Genomic DNA, 21,666 nt, shown 5'->3' with positions numbered 1-21,666 from the left:
TCTCTCTCTTTGAGTCAACTACTCACCACATTTTATGCACTGCAGTGCTAGCTAGCTGTAGCTTATGCTTTCAGTACTAGATTCATTCTCTGATCCTTTGATTGGGTGGACAGCATCTCAGTTCATGCTGCAAGAGCTCTGATAGGTTGGAGGACGTCCTCCGGAAGTTGTCTTTATTACTGTGTAAGTCTATGGAAGGGGTTGAGAACCATGAGCCTCCTAGGTTTTGTATCGAAGTCAATGTACTCAGAGGAGGACGGAAGATAGCTGTCCTCCGGCTACACCATGGTGCTACCCTACAGAGTGCTGTTGAGGCTACTGTAGACCTTCTTTGCAAAATAATGTGTTTTAATCAGTTATTTGGTGACGTGATTATATTTAGTATAGTTTTATCTAAAAAGGATAACTTTTTTAATGTTTTATGAAATTCACTGAGGAGGATGGTCCTCCTCTGAGGAGCCTCCACTGTGTGATGCGTGATTTGAATGAGTCAGGCGCAGGAGAGTAAATCACAGTATACAGAGTTTATTCCGTAATACAGCGTTAACCAGTCCAGTGCGCGTAACAAGCGCACTGGAACAAACAGGCACACAGGGAAAATACCCCGGCAATACAAAAATACACTGAGCTCAACCGAGCTGCTAATCCTCACAATAAACAATCACACACAAGGACAAGGGGGCAGAGGGAACACTTATACAGGTACTGATGAGGGGATATGAACCAGGTGTGTGTAATAGACAAGACAAAACAAATGGAATGATGAGATGAGGAGCGGCAGTGGCTAGAAGGCCAGTGGCGACGAACGCTGAAGCCTGCCCGAACAAGGAGAGGAGGCAGCTTCGGAGGAAGTCGTGACACACTGCTGTAAATTCATCCCAAATAAACTTGATCATGTCCCATTTTCGTCAAAGTCTTCTTACTTGGGTCATTCATAAACTGTAACACATATATTTTCCATTGACCAAGGTGGGGTTGACGGCAGTGCTAAGCTTGGATAAAGAGCTAGCATAGGTTGTATCCCAAATAGCACCCTTTTTCCCTATATAGTGCACTACTTTTGACTGGGGCCTATAGGGCTCTGGTCAAAAGTAGTGCACTATATAGGGAATAGGGTGCAATTTGGGACAGAGTCATAGCGTGCCACTTACCTCCCTGTGTTCATGGGGGAACAATAGAACCATTCACATGTTCTTACCTAGGCCATGCTATAATCATGGCTTAGCAAGTAATTCCTAAAGCAAGGTTTAGTGCACTCACACACCACAGACATCTAGACCTGCGGTACAGTAGAGTTAATTAAGCACCATATAGGATACAGTACATTCCAATACTCCACTCTTTAATTACACCATATATGATAAATTCCAATACTCCACTCTTTAATTACACCATATAGGATACATTCCAATACTCCACTCTTTAATTACACCATATAGGATACATTCCAATACTCTACTCTTTAATTACACCATATATTCCATGCAGGTTCAAAACAAAGATGTGTACTTTCGTGTTCTATGCAATAGAAAGGATAGATATGTGTATGTTATGGTAAAAAAAGGAATGATATGTGTATGTTATGGTAAAAAAAGGAATGATATGTGTATGTTGTGGTAAAAAAAGGAATGATATGTGTAGCTATGTTGTGGTAAAATAAAGATTGGGAGACCATAGGTGGAGATGGCAGTACATTTGTAGATTTGGATGGTTTTGATGTGGTAATTCACATCAATGCAAACACTCAGCACCCAGAGGTCCTGCAGGAGTGATTTATTGTGTGTGTGTGTGTGTGTGTGTGTGTGTGTGTGTGTTATTCCGGCATGTTCAGGTCACGTCTTTCCACAGAAGGACCCACCTTTATGAACTCTTCTCTCCATGTGCTTACTGAGCTCAAAGGTATTCCATCATAGTTTCCATCACAACTGATGTTCTTTTTGAAGGTATTGTTACTCATCAACACACTGAGTGACAGCTGATGATTACAATTTAGGGTTCGATACAACTCAAACTGTATGAGTTGCCTTCATCACTATGCTGATATCTATTCAAATACCTATATTATAATGAACAAATCAATAATAACAGTTATGGAAGCATATACCATTCAATTTGAATGATGGCGGCTAAATGCTTCCATAAACAGAGGGTCCCACATGGGTGTGATTTTACTGTGTCATGAATGAGTAAGACATTACATTAGGCCTTCCATACAGTACCATTCATAAAAACACACGTTAAACTAGTGTTGGGGAGTAGTAAACTACATTTAGTTAAACTAGTAGTTTAACTACATTTTGCAGTAGCTTGGTGGTAGTTGAACTAAATTCTAATCTAGGTAGTGTTTTCACTAGTTCATTACGTTTCCCCCGTGTAGCGGTGCAGCTAACTACTGGAACTACACACTACTGTTTTACCATGTAGCGGTGTAGCTAACTACTGGAACTACACACTACTGTTTTACCATGTAGCGGTGTAGCTAACTACTGGAACTACACACTACTGTTTTACCATGTAGCGGTGTAGCTAACTACTGGAACTACACACTACTGTTTCCCCATGTAGCGGTGTAGCTAACTACTGGAACTACACACTACTTTTTTTGGCAAAAACTAAATAAAATGTGGGTGAAGTAGGCAATCATTTTTTCGGCATCAGACCTGCTTCATTCTCACTTGAATAGGCTAAACTACACATTCCGTTGACGTCTTACTCCAGAATGATCTGTTCTTGCAATTTGTATTCTATGACATTTCAGATTTAGATATGATAATTTATCACTAAGTAGTTTGGATGTAGTGAACTACTTTTTTAAAGAAACTTTAGTTAAATAAACTATATTTTTCTTAAGGGTAACTTTAGGATAGCTTAACTTCTTCCAGTGGACATAATTGGTAGCTTGGTAAACTATCTTTTCAGAGTAGCTTCCCCAACATTGCGTTAAACACATACTGTAATTGTTGTTAGCTTCCTGTTTCCTAAATGATGCGATACTTACTCCTAGAAACATCTGATCCATTTATTTACACCTCAGAGGAGCTTTGGGTATGTGGGGAAAACACAAGAGCTTTAGGAAAAACTGCTATAGAGTATACTGTATTAACGTCTTCAATGTAGTTCAGGGGGGCCATGCTCCTCTCCCTCTGTTACACTTCTCCAGCTAAACAAACTAAATCTAATGAGTGAGTAGTATTAGAAATGACCCTGTTGTTTACTTTGAAAAGATATGGCTTCTGTGGTTCAGAGGGCCACAGCCAACCTGCATGCCTCTCTTACTCCACTTCTCCAGCTAAATAAAGTCTAAGCTAACCAAAACACCTCAACGTCAACACAATGACAACCGTTGTTTACGTCTTCAAGGTAGTTCAGAGGGCCACTGCTACTATGCAAAGTTTTTTTCTCTCTCTCTCACGCCACTTCTCCAGCTAAATAAACAGTCTCTGCAGTCCCAGACGTAACGGGCGGAGGGGGCCTCCATTCCCGGCCCCTGATTGGACCACAGGCCCCTGAATGGCTCCATTGAGCACCACGGGAGGAATTTGGGGAGACTCTCTCTCTCCATCTCTCTCCCTCTTTCCCTCGATCTGCCTCTCTCTCTATCTCTCTCTCTCTCTCTTTCTCTCTCTACTTCTTTCTCCCTCTCTCTCTCTCTCTCTCTCTCTCTCCTCTCTCTCTCTCTCTCTCTCTCTCTCTCTCTCTCTCTCTCTCTCTCTCTCTCTCTCTCTCTCTCTCTCTCTCTCTCTCTCTCTCTCTCTCTCTCTCTCTCTCTCTCTCTCTCTCTCTCTCTCTCCCTCTCTCTCTTTCTTTCTTTCATTCTCTTTTGGTCCACAGTAGAAGAATGTGTGTGATTTGGCTAAACAGCTGACCACTCACTTCGCAGTCACGCAGCCAACCTCCTTCTCTCTCCCTCCCTCTCCCCTTCTCTCTCTCTCTAAACCCTTCTTTCATTTCCCTTTCTTTCACTCCTTGTTGCGTTCCCTGCTGTACTGCGGTTGTGAACCCTGTGAACTGTAAATCCTGCGGTCAGTCAGTCGGTCGGTACATTGGTCTGTTCATCACGGGAGCCATGGCAGCAGTAGAAGGTTCAGGGGAGAGGTGGAGGCTGGTGTTATTGGCGGCTCTCCTCATCTGTGGGTTAATCCTGGAGTTTGGTAAGGGACTTTATTTCCTCTCTGTGGATAATGTGCATTCCTGAACATGCGTTAGACTAGTGAGGTGCAGGAGATTAGTATATGTTCGCATTACTCTGACTTACTGTGAACTTTGATGGCATTTCTTGAGTCAGTTGCATTTAATTTGGTTTCACCTCATGCTGTCTGTCTGTATAGTAAATTCCTTGCAGGATCTTCCTGTTATTGCCCTAGTATGGTTACCAATAGCATGCTACAATGTTTTAATCTAACATCAAATCAACATTAGACTCTTCATGCTTTTTATTTGTTGCATTGACCTGCGCTTGTGACTATGGTTATGTGTATTTCAAAGAATAAAAATGCAATATTGGATACTTGCTCTGCAGGACAGTGCCAGCAGGATGATGGACGGACCACCCCACCAGGCCGTAAGCCCAACCCCAGTAAGGGTAAGCCAGTGAGGGGAGCAGGTAAAGCCACACCCAAACCCAAGGCTAAAGCAACACCGGCTCCCCCAGCAGCGGCCAACCAGGGACCTGTTCACCTGACACGGGTAGGTTTGAATACATTTCAAATTATTCACATGAGAGAACGCTTTGTTTTTTTCATTTTCATAATCTTGAGGCTGCCATGACAGATTGGCATCTTCATCAAATCTCTACATATACATAGTGTACATTGAAAGGTAAACATTATGTACACAAATCAAAAAGCACTTGCATGTTTGAGATATTTGACACAATCAACGGATGTTGGTGAAGCAATGTCTACTAACGGGTGAAAATTACAAACATTCACAAAAGCTCTGACGAAGGTCGACACATAAGCTTGAATAAAAATGAGTGATACTAGCAAAAAGCAGTGTGAGGGCATCTCTTTTGTTTAAACATAATGAACACTAAAGGTAAACTGCCATGCATGTTTCTCCTCCCCTGGTTTATACCATAGGTGGTGAAGAAGGGGAAGTTCCAGCGTGTGGAGGACAGTCTGAGCGTCCGGGCCGGTGACACCCTGGAGCTGAGGTGTAAAGGGAACCCTGTTGCCTGGGGCGTTCCTGCTTACCTGGAGGAGGACGACGAGGGGAGACTCAAGTGAGACTCCGGTCTTGACGATGTGATGGGACAGGGTGCCATGGAAACAGGCCTCCTGTATAAAACTTAAATAATAACATCTTGCCAGGATGTCCAGTCCAATATTAGTTGCTGAGTCATTTCACATTGGTTTTGTGTGTGAGGGACTCATTTCTCTGTTTGTGTAGAGATGCTGTATGTAGGCCTGTGTGGCTCCGGTGTGAGGGACTCTTGTTTCTTTGTGTTTGTATAGGACTGTGCAGCATGACCGGTACGGCACCCTGACCCTGTCCAACTCTACAGGAGCAGACACTGGAGAATACACCTGCTTCCCCATGTACTGTGAAGACCGGGACTGCAGGAAGGAGTACGACAAGGCTGTCAAAGTCTTTGTCTTCTTCCCTGGTACTAAGTCCCCACCTCCTGACAAAAAATCAAATGAAGTTGTATTGGTCACATACACATATTTAGCACATGTTATTGAGGGTGTAGGCAAAATGCATGGTAACAACATAGGAGTTGTTACCATGTCTGCGTCCGAAATGGCACCCTATTCCCTATGTAGTGCACTACTTTTGACCAGGGCCAATAAGCCCATTCTTTGACCGAAGAAGTGCACTACATTGGGGTTGGGAATAGGATGAACTCTGAGACACAAGCCTGTGTAATCACCTGCAGTTTCTAGGTCCCAAATGGCACCCTATTCCCTATGTAGTGCACTACTTTTGGCCAGGGTCCATAGGGCCCCCATAGGGTTCTGTTCAAAAGTAGTGCACTATATAGGGAAAGGGTGCCATTTGGGCCGCACAGTATAACAGTTGTCTGCCCCCCCCCTCCCAGACCCCCAGGAGCTGTTCGTCCCCTCCTCCTCCTACTATGAGGTCATCCAGCTGAGGACCAATTGGCCAACAGTCCTCCCCTGTCAGGTGACATCACCTGATGCCAAGGTGAGTTCAGAACAGATATGTTGGGATTAGATTAGATAATACAGAATTACCTCTTTGAAAATACATTTTTGGTTTGAAAAACTTTACTTAACAGCTATAGAGGTATATCATGCATTGGGACACAGTTATAATGCATTATAAGACTTGTCATAAGCACATTTGACCATGCGCTTATCATCTTTTACTATTATCTCATAATGTGCTACAATTTATGTGGGGGGAAATACACAAAATCCTGTAGCCGTACTACACCACCTTGTCTATACGCGAGGTGAGGTCCTCAGGACTAAGCTAAACATAACAGGTTCTTTACATCAAGGGAATCAGACAATAATATCACTATTAACTATTAATTTTCATTTTCAGCGTCACAAAAAAAGGCCCAATCTCCATAGGCCTACATCTCCAGCTCCAGGAGCTCTGAACAACTGTCCTACAAGACAGACTTCAACAGATAGAAATATCAGATTTATCAAAAAAAAGCAAATATCACTAGGTTTATGCGTTTTATTCACACACTCAAACGGACATTTAATAACGTGTTGCAACACTCACGGAGGGCGTGCCCAGGGAGAAGGAGAGCAGGTCTAGGTGAAATATGGGCGCCAACGCCTTAAACCACAACATTTACAATCATTCCTTTGTTAAAAAAAAACACCATCACCAATCCCGTTCTCCCAAGGCACGCCAACCAGTACATAGCAAGGGGATGCCCTGAATGACTCCATGGAGAATAAGAGCACTTCCTCCCAGCTGCCCACTGCACTGAGGCTAGGAAACACTATCACCACCGATAAATCTACAATAATCGAGAATTTCAACAAGCATTTTGCTACGGCTGGCCATGCTTTCCACCTGGCTACCACTACCCCGGCCACCAACTCTGCACCCTCCGCTGCAACTTGCCCATGCCCCCCCGCTTCTCCTTCACACAAATTCAGACAGCTGATGTTCTGAAAGAGCTGCAAAATCTGGACCCCTACAAATCAGCTGGGCTAGACAATCTGGACCCTTTCTTTCTAAAACTAGCCGCCGAAATTGTCGCAACCCCTATTACTAGTCTGTTCAACCTCTCTTTCGTAACGTCTGAGATCCCCAGAGATTGGAAAGCTGCCGCGGTCATCCCCCTCTTCAAAGGGGGTGACACTCTAGATCCAAACTGCTACAGACCTATATCCATCCTGCCCTGCCTTTCGAAAGTATTTGAAAGCCAAGTTAACAAACAGATCACCGACCATTTCGAATACCACCGTACCTTCTCCGCTATGCAATCCGGTTTCCGAACTGGTCATGGGTGCACTTCAGCCACGCTCAAGGTCCTAAACGATATTATAACCGTGATTGATAATAGACAGTGCTGTGCAGCCGTCTTCATCGACCTGGCCAAGGCTTTCGACTCTGTCAACCACCGCATTCTTATTGGCAGACTAAATAGCCTTGGTTTCTCAAATGACTGCCTCGCCTGGTTCACCAACTACTTCTCAGATAGAGTTCAGTGTGTCAAATCGGAGGGCCTGTTGTCTGGACCTATGGCAGTCTCTATGGGGGTGCCACAGGGTTCAATTCTTGGGCCGACACTTTTCTCCGTGTATATCAATGATGTCGCTCTTGCTGCTGGTGACTCTCAGATCCACCTCTACGCAGACGACACCATTTTGTATACATCTGGCCCTTCATTGGACACTGTGTTAACAAACCTCCAAACGAGCTTCAATGCCATACAACACTCCTTCAGTAGCCTCCAACTGCTCTTAAACTCTAGTAAAACTAAATGCATGCTTTTCAATCGAACGCTGCTGGCACCCGCCCACCCGACTAGAATCACCACTCTCGACGGGTCTGACCTAGAGTATGTGGACAACTACAAATACCTAGGTGTCTGGTTAGACTGTAAACTCTCCTTCCAGACTCACATTAAGAATCTCCAATCCAAAGTTAAATCTAGAATCGGCTTCCTATTTCGCAACAAAGCCTCCTTCACTCATGCTGCCAAACATGCCCTCGTAAAACTGACTATCCTACCGATTCTTGACTTCGGCGATGTCATTTACAAAATAGCCTCCAACACTCTACTCAGCAAATTGGATGTAGTCTATCACAGTGCCATCCGTTTTATCTCCAAAGCCCCATACACTACCCACCACTGTGACCTGTACGCTCTTGTTGGCTGGTCCTCACTACATGTTCGTCGTCAAACCCACTGGCTCCAGGCCATCTATAAATCACTGCTAGGCAAATCCCCGCCTTATCTTAGCTCATTGGTCACCATAGCAGCACCCACCCGTAGTCTGCGCTCCAGCAGGTATATCTCACTGGTCATTCCCAAAGCCAACACCTCCTTTGGCCGCCATTCCTTCCAGTTCTCTGCTGCCAATGACTGGAACGAATTGCAAAAATCTCTGAAGCTGGAGACTCTTATCTCCCTCACTAACTTTAAGCATCAGTTGTCAGAGCACCTTACCGATCACTGCACCTGTACACAGCCCATCTGAAATTAGCCGACCCAACTACCTCATCCCTATATTGTTATTTATTTTGCTCCTTTGCACCCCAGTATCTCTATTTGCACATAATCTCTTGCACATCTATCATTCCAGTGTTAATACTAATTGTAATTAATTTGCACTATAGCCTATTTATTGCCTTACCTCCATAACTTGCTACATTTGCACACACTGTATATATATTTTCTGTTGTATTTTTGACTTTATGTTTTTTTTTACCCCATATGTAACTCTGTGTTGTTGTTTTTATCGCACTGCTTTGCTTTATCTTGGCCAGGTCGCAGTTGTAAATGAGAACTTGTTCTCAACTGGCTTACCTGGTTAAATAAAGGTGAAATAAAAAATAAATAAATAAAATGACACAAACAGGAAGGCTTTTATACAAAAGGCCGCACCCGTAGCTCTTTCCTGCAGTCGAATGACCTAGAGGCCTCATGGGTGGAATGGTATTAATATTGTTAATTAATAATTAATCAACATTATAAAAAATAAAAAAACGGAAAATCCAGTGTTTCTATGTCAAAACGGTTTTGTTATATTTCAGTCTTCTGTGATGTATATAAGGTGTAATATTGGGATGCACACTCAAAACTGAATGCATTTCAACTCTACATCTAACATGGTACAGGCATCTTCTTATTTTTAAGCCCATAACCATGTGTGTGATGTCTATACTTTTTTTTTTCAAAGTAGATTTGTTTATTTTTCATTCACAATCTGTAGAAACAATGAGAATAGAAAGGTTCAGAACTTTTGTATAACATCACAGTACGGTTGAAATATATCTGGCAAATAGAAATCCTATATGGATGGTGTTAAGAGATAGATGGGAGGTATTGAATAGAGTTGAAGGATGGGACTAATAACAAATAACTACAAATAATACCAAAGATAGCTAATAATGTAAAGCATACTGTGTCCATAATAAGTATATAAGTTGTATGTTGGGAGCTTTTGGGAAAGAGCACAGTTAGAAAGATATGGCATATAGAAGCAAACCGGATGGACATCATGAAAATGATCGGAGAGGTTGAGAGTAGAAGAAGTTCAGGAGCAAAAAAAATAAATAATATATATATATATATATATATATATATATATATATATATATATATATAATATAATTATTGTAAAATTAACTGTGTCCATAAGGTGTAGATAGTAAGTATAGACCGGAAGTAGAGGCCTGGGCATTGTTGTTCACTAATTTACTCCAAGTAGGGAAAGGATGGCGGGGTTGAAAAGTAATAAAGGGGAGTATATATATAAAAAACATGGGGGATTGGAAGTGATGCAGACAATTACATTGATAGAAGATACAATCTATCTGCAATATTAAGCTGATCCACCCCCCCCCCCAAAAAAAAAAAAAAAAAAAAAAAAAAAAGTTGATTTTTTTAAGACTACCAAGAAACACTCTGTGTGACCCTGATTTAGCCCACTGCAGTAAAAGGTTAATTAACATTCAACATACACCTGGCATAGGCAGATCAACAAGGGTCCGTTCAAAATAGGTTGAAGGTTCTACCCCGTTATACTTACGGTGTCCATATTAGGACAGCCTCAAATCCTTGTGACCCTGAGACTGTCCTAATATGGACACCGTACCAAACAACTATAGTCAAGAATATGTTGTCCACTCACTATAAAGTAATGAACTCACCTGGTCATCCGTAGGTGTCTCTGCACCGGGAGTTTCCCCCAGTAGAGGTGGCGGTGGACGGGGCAGAGATCACATTTAACGTTAAACAGGGATTCACAATCCACCGGCCCAAGCTACACCATGCCGGGGAGCTGTACTGTGTCGCCAGCCTTGGAAACCTCAGACAGAGCTCCGTCAAGTACATGCTCATATACGTCAACTGTAAGTCCATGGTTTTGTCTCATATTTTTTTTTAACCTTAAACAACAGCTAGCCTCTTCCCCAGGGGTGGCCAACTCATAGAATTAGAATGATTAGACATTCCTTGTCAAGTCAACGTTCCTTGATGGTTTGACTGGCAGACATATTGACTGTCATATCTGTGTTGTCCCCTTGCTGTCAGACCCGGTGGCGCCCCCAGCCCCAGTGATCCAGGCGTCCTCCAGCTCTGTGGCCATTGGTCAGAACCTACAGGTCACCTGTACTGTGATTGGAGAACAGGACGTGGTCATAGACTTCACCTGGGAGTACCCTGGGCAACAGGTATGTAATTGTGCTAAATAGGTCTGCCATGCTTGAGGTCAATCATTTATCATATCAATGAGTAGGATTACAGGACACGTGCAATACTCTACCTCCTGTTTTATGATGAGACAAACCTCTTGGCAGAAGCTATACACTATATACAGTAGAGAGAGGCTATATACAGTACAGAGAGGCTATATACAGTAGAGAGAGGCTATATACAGTACAGAGAGGCTATACACAGTACAGAGAGGCTATATACAGTAGAGAGAGGCTATATACAGTAGAGAGAGGCTATATACAGTACAGAGAGGCTATATACAGTAGAGAGAGGCTATATACAGTAGAGAGAGGCTATATACAGTACAGAGAGGCTATATACAGTACAGAGAGGCTATATACAGTAGAGAGAGGCTATATACAGTACAGAGAGGCTATATACAGTAGAGAGAGGCTATATACAGTACAGAGAGGCTATATACAGTACAGAGAGGCTATATACAGTAGAGAGAGGCTATATACAGTACAGAGAGGCTATATACAGTACAGAGAGGCTATATACAGTAGAGAGAGGCTATATACAGTAGAGAGAGGCTATATACAGTAGAGAGAGGCTATACAGTAGAGAGAGGCTATATACAGTAGAGAGAGGCTATACAGTAGAGAGAGGCTATATACAGTAGAGAGAGGCTATATACAGTAGAGAGAGGCTATATACAGTAGAGAGAGGCTATATACAGTAGAGAGAGGCTATATACAGTAGAGAGAGGCTATATACAGTAGAGAGAGGCTATACAGTAGAGAGAGGCTATATACAGTAGAGAGAGGCTATACAGTAGAGAGAGGCTATATACAGTAGAGAGAGGCTATATACAGTAGAGAGAGGCTATATACAGTAGAGAGAGGCTATATACAGTAGAGAGAGGCTATACAGTACAGAGAGGCTATATACAGTAGAGAGAGGCTATATACAGTACAGAGAGGCTATATACAGTACAGAGAGGCTATATACAGTACAGAGAGGCTATATACAGTACAGAGAGGCTATACACAGTACAGAGAGGCTATACAGTAGAGAGAGGCTATACACAGTACAGAGAGGCTATATACAGTACAGAGAGGCTATACACAGTACAGAGAGGCTATATACAGTAGAGAGAGGCTATACACAGTACAGAGAGGCTATACACAGTACAGAGAGGCTATACAGTAGAGAGAGGCTATATACAGTAGAGAGAGGCTATATACAGTACAGAGAGGCTATATACAGTACATAGAGGCTATATACAGTAGAGAGAGGCTACAATTGTAACCTGCTTGTTTATTTGTGCTGTGGTTTTGTGATCGGCAGATCGGCAGGCCTCTGTACACCCAGGACAGTGTTCATCCGGAGGGAGGGGGTCTGGGGAGGCAGCAGTCCCAGACCGTCCTCCTGGTGGATGGGGTGAGGGACGTGGACGGAGGAACTTACACCTGCACCGCCCAGAACCTGCAAGGCTCCAGAACCACCTCCACCACCGTCAAGGTGCTAGCTGCGGCTGCGGCTGCTGCTAAGGACAAAGCCCAAGACAAGCCCAAGCCCAAGAAACCCTGAGATTCAATTGACTTCAGATCAGAGATAGGCGAGGGATGGGATGGAATAGCCACCAAAGGAGAAGGAAGTAGCTTACCAGGATGGAACTGGAACTTTTGGTTCTAATTCCATGGGTGTTTTTAAACGACCATTCTACTCCTGACATCACTATAGTATACTGCTGTATAACTATAGGGCTCAATAAGTCAGCTCTCATGTAGCTCATGTATATTCAACAGCCAGGAGTAGTTATCACACACAGAGCATACGGGGTTTACACAGGGCGGAGGGGAAGAGAAAGATGGCCGGAAGAATACAAATTGGGGAGAGAGAGAGAAGGGGGGGGGGGGGGGGGGGGGGGGTGCAGAAATAGAGAGGGACAGACAGCATTCTGAGCATCTACATTGTAGTGAATGTATTTCCATAGACACAATTAATGGATTACAAATCCTAGAGGACTATGCAGTAGAATAACGCTCCTGTATCGATGCAGATTTAAAGGACCATCATGTGGTCCTCTGTAGCTCAGCTGGTAGAGCACAGCGCTTGTAACGCCAAGGTAGTGGGTTCGATCCCCGGGACCACCCATACACAAAAATGTATGCACGCATGACTGTAAGTCGCTTTGGATAAAAGCGTCTGCTAAATGGCATATTATTATTATTATCAGACTTTTACCTTTGGTGGACGTTTCTGTAGTGCAGGTAGTGTTCATTCTCCTCTCCACTTTCAACCGACAGGTTTGTTGTTTTCTAGTGTTATCTCTTCCTACTTCTATTTGTCTAATAAAAAAATGCTTTCATAGCCTACACGTAACCTTCTGTAATGCGTCGTTTATTGTCTGATGGTCAGATTGTGTCATGGACCAATACAGGTCAATATGAGGCATCATTTTTGCCGTGGTGTGCGACAGAGAGACAGAGGCTGCATCCCAAATGGCATCCTATTCCCTATATAGTGCACTAATTTTGACCAGAGAATGGTACCCTATTCCCTATATAGTGCACTACTTTTGACCAAAGCCCTGTATTGGGAGTCACAGAGAGATAGAGAACACAGACAGTCTTAACATAATGGCTGTTTGTTTGGTTCAGGTGTAATCAGGCTCAAATAAAGGGTCCAGGAATCTTTAACAATCAATCGTTTCATTAACTTAAAATCGGTGCTAAAAGTGAGTTTACATGAAACTCTCCGAAACGTACAAAAAAATGCATTTAAATAAATATATTTTAATATGCGAAAGGTGGTATACAGAGCTGGCATCTGCTCTGACTGTGCTGTTCAGCTGCTACATTGACCTTCACTGGTAAGAGCCTCAAAGTAAAGGTTTCACACCCATTGCTCAGATACGGAAATACTTTCTCTGTGAAGGTGTGTGTGAATGTGTGGAGAAGTTTGTTGTAATGAGAATCAGAGAAGGTCAGCGTTCCTCCATCCCAGTCCAGAGTCACTCTGATCCTCAGGGGCTCCTTTCTCAGCTTCAGCGAGAGGGTGATGGGAGGCTCGGGGACAGAGCGTACGGTGTTAACCCCTCCATGTTGCTCTAACCTCCAGCCTCCCTTCTCTATCAAGCCCTTCCTGGACACAGACTCCTCCACCACCCCCAGGGCCCAGTCCCTGCTGTGCCCGTATCTCTGGAGATATTCATTCCTGACTTCCACGTCCCAGGTGTGTGTCCCCGAATCGAAGCCCTCAGAGCCCAGGATCCCTTCATAGAGGTTGAACCTCTCTGAGGTGTCAGGAACCGGCGTCTCCATCTCTTCTCTCTCCCCGGAGTTTCTGGCTCTGAACGTGACCATATCGGGGTACACCAGCACGTCTGGATGGGCCGTGTTGGGGTCCAGAGTCACCGGATCTGAACACAGAGAGACAGACAGTGTGTTATTGTACTGTATAATAAAGACAATGTATAGGTATGTTTTTACACAAATACAGTAACTCTACCACATAAACACGGTAACTCTACCACATAAATAAGGTAACTCTACCACATAAATACAGAACCTCTACCACATACATACAGTAACTAGCTCTGACTTTTCTCTTCCTATCAGCTCTGACTTTTCTCCTCCTACCGGCTCTGACTTTTCTCCTCCTATCAGCTCTGACTTTTCTCCTCCTACCGGCTCTGACTTTTCTCCTCCTATCAGCTCTGACTTTTCTCCTCCTACCGGCTCTGACTTTTCTCCTCCTATCAGCTCTGACTTTTCTCCTCCTATCAGCTCTGACTTTTCTCCTCCTATCAGCTCTGACTTTTCTCCTCCTACCGGCTCTGACTTTTCTCCTCCTATCAGCTCTGACTTTCTCCTCCTATCAGCTCTGACTTTTCTCCTCCTATCAGCTCTGACTTTTCTCCTCCTACCGGCTCTGACTTTTCTCCCCTACTAGCTCTGACTTTTCTCCTCCTACCGGCTCTGACTTTTCTCCTCCTATCAGCTCTGACTTTTCTCCTCCTACCGGCTCTGACTTTTCTCCTCCTATCAGCTCTGACTTTTCTCCTCCTACCGGCTCTGACTTTTCTCCTCCTATCAGCTCTGACTTTTCTCCTCCTATCAGCTCTGACTTTTCTCCTCCTATCAGCTCTGACTTTTCTCCTCCTATCAGCTCTGACTTTTCTCCTCCTACCGGCTCTGACTTTTCTCCTCCTATCAGCTCTGACTTTTCTCCTCCTATCAGCTCTGACTTTTCTCCTCCTACCAGCTCTGACTTTTCTCCTCCTATCAGCTCTGACTTTTCTCCTCCTATCAGCTCTGACTTTTCTCCTCCTACCGGCTCTGACTTTTCTCCTCCTATCAGCTCTGACTTTTCTCCTCCTATCAGCTCTGACTTTTCTCCTCCTATCAGCTCTGACTTTTCTCCTCCTACCGGCTCTGACTTTTCTCCTCCTATCAGCTCTGACTTTTCTCCTCCTATCAGCTCTGACTTTTCTCCTCCTACCGGCTCTGACTTTTCTCCTCCTACCAGCTCTGACTTTTCTCCCCCTATCAGCTCTGACTATTCTCCTCCTATCAGCTCTGACTTTTCTCCTCCTACCAGCTCTGACTTTTCTACCCTGCCAGCTCGGACTTTTTACCTCCAACCAGCTCTGACTTTTCTCCCCTACCAGCTCTGACTTTTCTACCCTGCCAGCTCTGACTTTTCTACCCTGCCAGCTCGGACTTTTCTCCCCTATCAGCTCTGACTTTTCTCCCCCTATCAGCTCTGACTATTCTCCTCCTATCAGCTCTGACTTTTCTCCTCCTACCAGCTCTGACTTTTCTACCCTGCCAGCTCGGACTTTTTACCTCCAACCAGCTCTGACTTTTCTCCCCTACCAGCTCTGACTTTTCTACCCTACCAGCTCTGACTTTTCTACCCTGCCAGCTCTGACTTTTCTCCCCTATCAGCTCTGACTATTCTCCTCCTATCAGCTCTGACTTTTCTCCTCCTACCAGCTCTGACTTTTCTACCCTGCCAGCTCGGACTTTTTACCTCCAACCAGCTCTGACTTTTCTCCCCTACCAGCTCTGACTTTTCTACCCTGCCAGCTCTGACTTTTCTACCCTGCCAGCTCGGACTTTTCTCCCCTATCAGCTCTGACTTTTCTCCCCCTATCAGCTCTGACTATTCTCCTCCTATCAGCTCTGACTTTTCTCCTCCTACCAGCTCTGACTTTTCTACTCTGCCAGCTCAGACTTTTTACCTCCAACCAGCTCTGACTTTTCTCCCCTACCAGCTCTGACTTTTCTACCCTACCAGCTCTGACTTTTCTACCCTGCCAGCTCTGACTTTTCTCCCCTATCAGCTCTGACTTTTCTCCTCCTACCAGCTCTGACTTTTCTACCCTGCCAGCTCTGACTTTTCTCCCCTACCAGCTCTGACTTTTCTCCCCTACTAGCTCTGACTTTTCTCCCCTACTAGCTCTGACTTTTCTCCCCCTACTAGCTCTGACTTTTCTCCCCTGCCAGCTCTGACTTTTCTCCCCTTACTAACTCTGACTAAAGTAATCAAGTATTAACCTCCAAATTAACAGAAAGACTGCATCCCAATGTCATCCTGTATAATTACCATGATGTATTTTTCTGTTTGACCACAGGTTAGTTTGGCTTCAGTGTAAAGTCTCAGCTTCTCCTTCAAGGGCTCCAGTTCAGCCTTTACTCAGATAAACAGTAATGACTCTTCGTACACAGTAAAACATATCTGTCTAACTCACTAAATGAATTGAGTAAAGTAAACTCAAACAAATGCAAAGTTATACTGTATTAATGTTATAAGCAATATTAATTGCAATACGTCAAAGCAACTCAATCCCTTGTAATTTAAAGGTAGACTCAGTAATACGACATCATTGTAGGTAGTGAGTCGACTTCCAGCTTACATACATTGAGACACGCCCACATTGGGAAGAGCCAATAGGGGCAGACTTTGTCTGATTTGAATGATGTTGTTGTTGTTGTAGCCAGGAAGTAACTCAACCATCTGTGTATAATGCTGCCATATTACCGATTCTACCTTCAAATATCTCAGATAGGCTATGGGTTGAATTCAATCTGTATCGCCAAAGTATCGCGGAAGATCTGCGTTAAAATGTGAAGATAATTTCTGATTGCGCCGTCATATTATATGCAGCGTTTATCGTGAATGCAGTCTCCACGACTGGGGGAACATTGGCTTTAATTGTCAGTCGCTCTATAAAGCAGATCAGCCCCCCGTGTAGCTCAGTTGGTAGAGCATGGGGCCTGCAACGCCAGGGTTGCGGGTTCGATTCCCACGGGGGGCCAGTATGAAAAAATAAATTAAAATAAAAAAATGTATGCACTCACTAACTGTAAGTCGCTCTGGATAAGAGCGTCTGCTAAAATGACAAAAAATGTAAATGTAAATCTTCAGCGCTACGGATTGAATAGAGCTCTTCTTGTCCTACCCGCTGGTCCTGGACAACTTCATCTATGGGACAGAACTTGTGTCCTGTATGTTGTCTTGAGTCACGACACACCAAACAGACAGAAGAGCTTGAGTTTCTCTTTGTGTTGACCACAGAGCCTCTCAGACCCAGGCTCTGGAGCTCCTCTCCTGTAGGATTGATTGATTTCACAATTTCAAAGAAATATACGTACACAGCCCTATGGGCTCCGGTCAAAAGTAGTGCACTAAATGTGCCATTTGGGGCACATGAATCATCATAGGTAGATCTCCCACCTGTAGGAACCCCTCACACAGCCTCTTCAGAATGAGGCTGACCGCTGGGAAAGGCATGGAGGATCTCTTCCTGCAGACTGGACACTCCTGATCGTCTTTATGCTTCCAGTACTCCTCCATGCAGGTCTTACAGGCACTGTGGCTGCAAGGGAGAACCACAGGATCCCTGAAGATATCGTAGCACACGGGACAGAGGATATCCTCTTCTTGGAAGAAGGACCCGGAGGCCATTTTGTCCCTCAGTAAAAGTGTACGTTTCTCTGTAATGGCCTCTGGAACAAGAGAGACACAAGTTCAAAGGTCAAAGGTGAGGTACACTTTTATAGTTGTTGAGGTAAACTTTTCTTTACAGTGTTTCCATTCTGTAAACATGTTTTGAATTATTCTTTGTGGCTGTATCCCAGACCCACATTAAACCTATTCCTGGACTAAGAAGCCGTTCAATAGAGATTATCCAATCTCCATTGAGGATGGTTTCTAGTTTAGGATTTTTTTTTTTTTTTTACATCAGCCATTTATCATGTACAGTGAGCTACGTGTTTTACTAGCTTCAACACAGATCTAGGAGGAAGAACAACAACCAAACAAATGACAAGGCACTTACCTTCAAACAGCCAAAATAAGAAGAATCCTCCTCAGTGGCAGGAGCTACTCTTCACTGAACATAAGTCGATCGGTTTCCGTGTCCGGAGGGAGCTTAAATACTACAATGTAAAAGTCTCATGTTCTGCTATCTCATTTATCATGGATGTCTGTATAGGTGGGGGAGTCTTGGTTGATTCAGGATAGAGGGGGGGGGGGGGGGGGGGGGGGTTACCTGGCCAATGAGACATCAGGTGTTACCATGGGTGGGAGGAGGTGAGAATGGCCGTGTGAAGGAGATAGGGTAGGAAGGGGGTGTATGAATGAACCTAACCAAGACACATTAGCAGACTGATTATCTGGCCATTACCTGGACTATTGAGAAACAGCATAGGGGACAGGACAGGTCACCTGACCGTTAGCTGGCCTATTGGGAAACAGCATAGGGGACAGAACAGCACACCTGACCGTTAGCTGGCCTATTGGGAAACAGCATAGGGGACAGAACAGGTCACCTGACCGTTAGCTGGCCTATTGGGAAACAGCATAGGGGACAGGACAGCACACCTGACCGTTAGCTGGCCTATTGGGAAACAGCATAGGGGACAGGACAGCACACCTGACCGTTAGCTGGCCTATTGAGAAACAGCATAGGGGACAGAACAGGTCACCTGACCGTTAGCCGGCCTATTGGGATGCTGAGTAGAGTGGGCCAGGAGCAGACAGAGAGGAGAGATGATAAGAGAATTGTGCCATGGTCTGTGTCACAAAGGGTACCATGTTCCCTATTGGGCTCTGGTCCAAAGTAGTGCACTACATAGTCAGGGTTGGCTAGGTTACTGGTCCAAAGTAGTACACTACATAGTCAGGGTTGGCTAGGTTACTGGTCCAAGGTAGTGCACTACATAGTCAGGGTTGGCTAGGTTACTGGTCCAAGGTAGTGCACTACATAGTCAGGGTTGGCTAGGTTACTGGTCCAAAGTAGTACACTACATAGTCAGGGTTGGCTAGGTTACTGGTCCAAGGTAGTGCACTACATAGTCAGGGTTGGCTAGGTTACTGGTCCAAAGTAGTACACTACATAGTCAGGGTTGGCTAGGTTACTGGTCCAAAGTAGTGCACTACATAGTCAGGGTTGGCTAGGTTACTGGTCCAAGGTAGTGCACTACATAGTCAGGGTTGGCTAGGTTACTGGTCCAAAGTAGTGCACTACATAGTCAGGGCTTTCTAAACGTAATCCATTACAGTTACTAGTTACTTGTCCATAATTGTAATCAGTTACATAACATTTGGATGACCCAAACTCAGTAATGTAATCTAATTGCTTTCAGTTACTTTTAGATTACTTTCCCCTTAAGAGGCATTAGAAGAAGACAAAGGATCTATCAAACACATTTGGTGTGTCATCATAGTGGTCTCTGATTGGTGGTCATCATTTGGTGTGTCATCATAGTGGTCTCTGATTGGTGGTCATAATTTGGTGTGTCATCATAGTGGTCTCTGATAGGTGGTCATCATTTGGTGTGTCATCATAGTGATCTCTGACTGGTGGTTATCATTTGGTGTGTCATCATAGTGGTCTCTGATTGGTGGTCATCATTTGGTGTGTCATCATAGTGGTCTCTGACTGGTGGTTATCATTTGGTGTGTCATCATAGTGGTCTCTGATTGGTGGTCATCATTTGGTGTGTCATCATAGTGGTCTCTGATTGGTGGTCATCATTTGGTGTGTCATCATAGTGGTCTCTGATTGGTGGTCATCATTTGGTGTGTCATCATAGTGGTCTCTGATTGGTGGTTATCATTTGGTGTGTCATCATAGTGGTCTCTGATTGGTGGTCATCATTTGGTGTGTCATCATAGTGGTCTCTGACTGGTGGTCATCATTTGGTGTGTCATCATAGTGGTCTCTGATTGGTGGTCATCATTTGGTGTGTCATTATAGTGGTCTCTGATTGGTGGTCATCATTTGGTGTGTCATCATAGTGGTCTCTGAGGTCAGACTCTCTCGGGTGGAACAAACTTAAACTTGCACCTTTATTCAATGCTGAATTGAATGTAATTGAGAAAACAGAAAGGTGTCATAATGTATTTTTTCACAAACATCCTTTCTGAATTTAAAAGTAATCCAAGAAGTCATCTAATTTTTCAAAAAGTATATGTAAACTGTTGCAATATTTTTTTGCAGGTAACATCACTGATTACAGTTACAGTTATTTTGTGCATGTAATCAGTTACTCCCCAACCCTGTGTACAGGGAACAGGAAGTCATTTGAGACAAAGACATGGTGATCATTTGGAAGGTGGGAACAGAATGTAACGTAACAGGCTTAACTCACAATGGAATCCTGCTATTAAATGTACTGAATATTAGATTTTAATCTTAGCCTACCTGTTGTACTACTATCTGGTGGCAGACCTAGTACATACAGGTAAATACAGAGGTATTTTTGCCATGTAGGCAGAACAATGAGGCAGAGACAGCAAGACGGACAGATACTAATTCAAGCCAGGGCGACAGAACGTTTTCAACATTTATTTGTAAATCTTATCAAACTATGGTATGTTGATAGTACAGACTGGGAGATGATGCACATTCACCTTTGATAACAAGACAATAATATTGTCAACTTTACGCAAAGTTAAACATTTTCATCAAATTCAGTTTGGTTCAATAAAAAAAATCCAAATAATTTTTAGAATTAATTCAGGAATCAGTTTCACTTCTCAATCCATAGATATCAAAGATAAAAAACTAAAGTTAGACTAGTCCCTAGATAATGACAATTTTTCACTTCAAATAAAATACAATCTGTAATTGCCTCAAGGTATGTAATCTCAGATTTGGGTGTACTGGTGTCTGGTAATCTCCTCTAGATTATCTGTTAGCATTGTAGCTGGGACCAGACACTGAACCCTCCCTCATGAAGGGATTCTCTCTCTCTCTCTCTCTCTCTCTCTCTCTCTCTCTCTCTCTCTCTCTCTCTCTCTCTCTCTCCTCTCTCTCTCTCTCTCTCTCTCTCTCTCTCTCTCTCTCTCTCTCTCTCTCTTCTCTCTCTCTCTCTCTCTCTCTCTCTCTCTCTCTCTCTCTCTCTTTCTCTTTCTCTTTGTCTCTCTCTCTCTCTCTCTCTCTCTCTCTCTTTCTCTTCTTTGTCTCTCTCTCTCTCTTCACTCTCTCTGTCTCTGTTTCTGTCTTTCTCTCTTTCTTCTGTCTCTGTCTCTGTCTCTCTCTCTCTCTCTCTCTCTCTCTCTCTCTCTCTCTCTCTCTCTATCTCTCTCTCTCTCTCTCTCTCTCTATCTCTATCTCTATCTCTCTCTCTCTCTCCATCTCTCTATCTCTATCTCTATCTCTCTCTCTCTCTCCATCTCTCTCAGTTCCTTGTTGCATGGAATAGGCCCCAGCGTTGGTCCCCAGTGTTGCAGCGTTTAAGTTTGTCGCTCCAGCCGTTGATTATGGCCAGGTAGTCTTCCTCTGAGAACTCCTAGGAAAGACCCAAGATACGAGATAACAT

The 21,666-nt window shown here is 43.8% G+C and overlaps 2 protein-coding genes across 3 annotated transcripts; one reads left to right on the top strand and one right to left on the bottom strand.

The window, feature by feature from the left end:
* The first annotated feature begins 3,674 nt into the window (after positions 1-3,674).
* Positions 3,675-12,745, top strand: LOC311122823 (platelet-derived growth factor receptor-like protein). Its single transcript, XM_084197141.1, has 8 exons — positions 3,675-4,151; positions 4,520-4,686; positions 5,082-5,224; positions 5,457-5,608; positions 6,044-6,150; positions 10,332-10,518; positions 10,700-10,839; positions 12,173-12,745. The coding sequence occupies exons 1-8, from the start codon at positions 4,067-4,069 to the stop codon at positions 12,413-12,415; spliced, it is 1,224 nt and encodes a 407-aa protein (XP_084053267.1). The 5' UTR covers positions 3,675-4,066; the 3' UTR covers positions 12,416-12,745.
* On the bottom strand, positions 12,744-18,376 carry LOC311122822 (E3 ubiquitin-protein ligase TRIM35-like). Of its 2 annotated transcripts, none has more exons than XR_014612504.1 (2): positions 16,442-17,390; positions 12,744-14,249 (listed from the first exon to the last, which is right to left on the bottom strand). XR_014612504.1 is itself a non-coding variant. In XM_084197140.1 (2 exons), the coding sequence occupies exons 1-2, from the start codon at positions 17,801-17,803 to the stop codon at positions 14,241-14,243; spliced, it is 240 nt and encodes a 79-aa protein (XP_084053266.1). In that variant the 5' UTR covers positions 17,804-18,376; the 3' UTR covers positions 12,744-14,240. The 2 variants fall into 2 exon arrangements, 1 of the variants encoding a protein (XP_084053266.1); XM_084197140.1 differs by lacking the exon at positions 16,442-17,390 and adding an exon at positions 17,573-18,376.
* Positions 18,377-21,666: the final 3,290 nt, after the last annotated feature.

The sequence above is a fragment of the Coregonus lavaretus genome (genome assembly GCF_964263955.1).
Source record: "Coregonus lavaretus genome assembly, contig: HAP1_SCAFFOLD_7634, whole genome shotgun sequence".
NCBI lineage: Eukaryota > Metazoa > Chordata > Actinopteri > Salmoniformes > Salmonidae > Coregonus > Coregonus lavaretus.
Note: the sequence above shows the minus strand (reverse complement) of the source record. Positions and strands in the feature narration are given on the sequence as shown.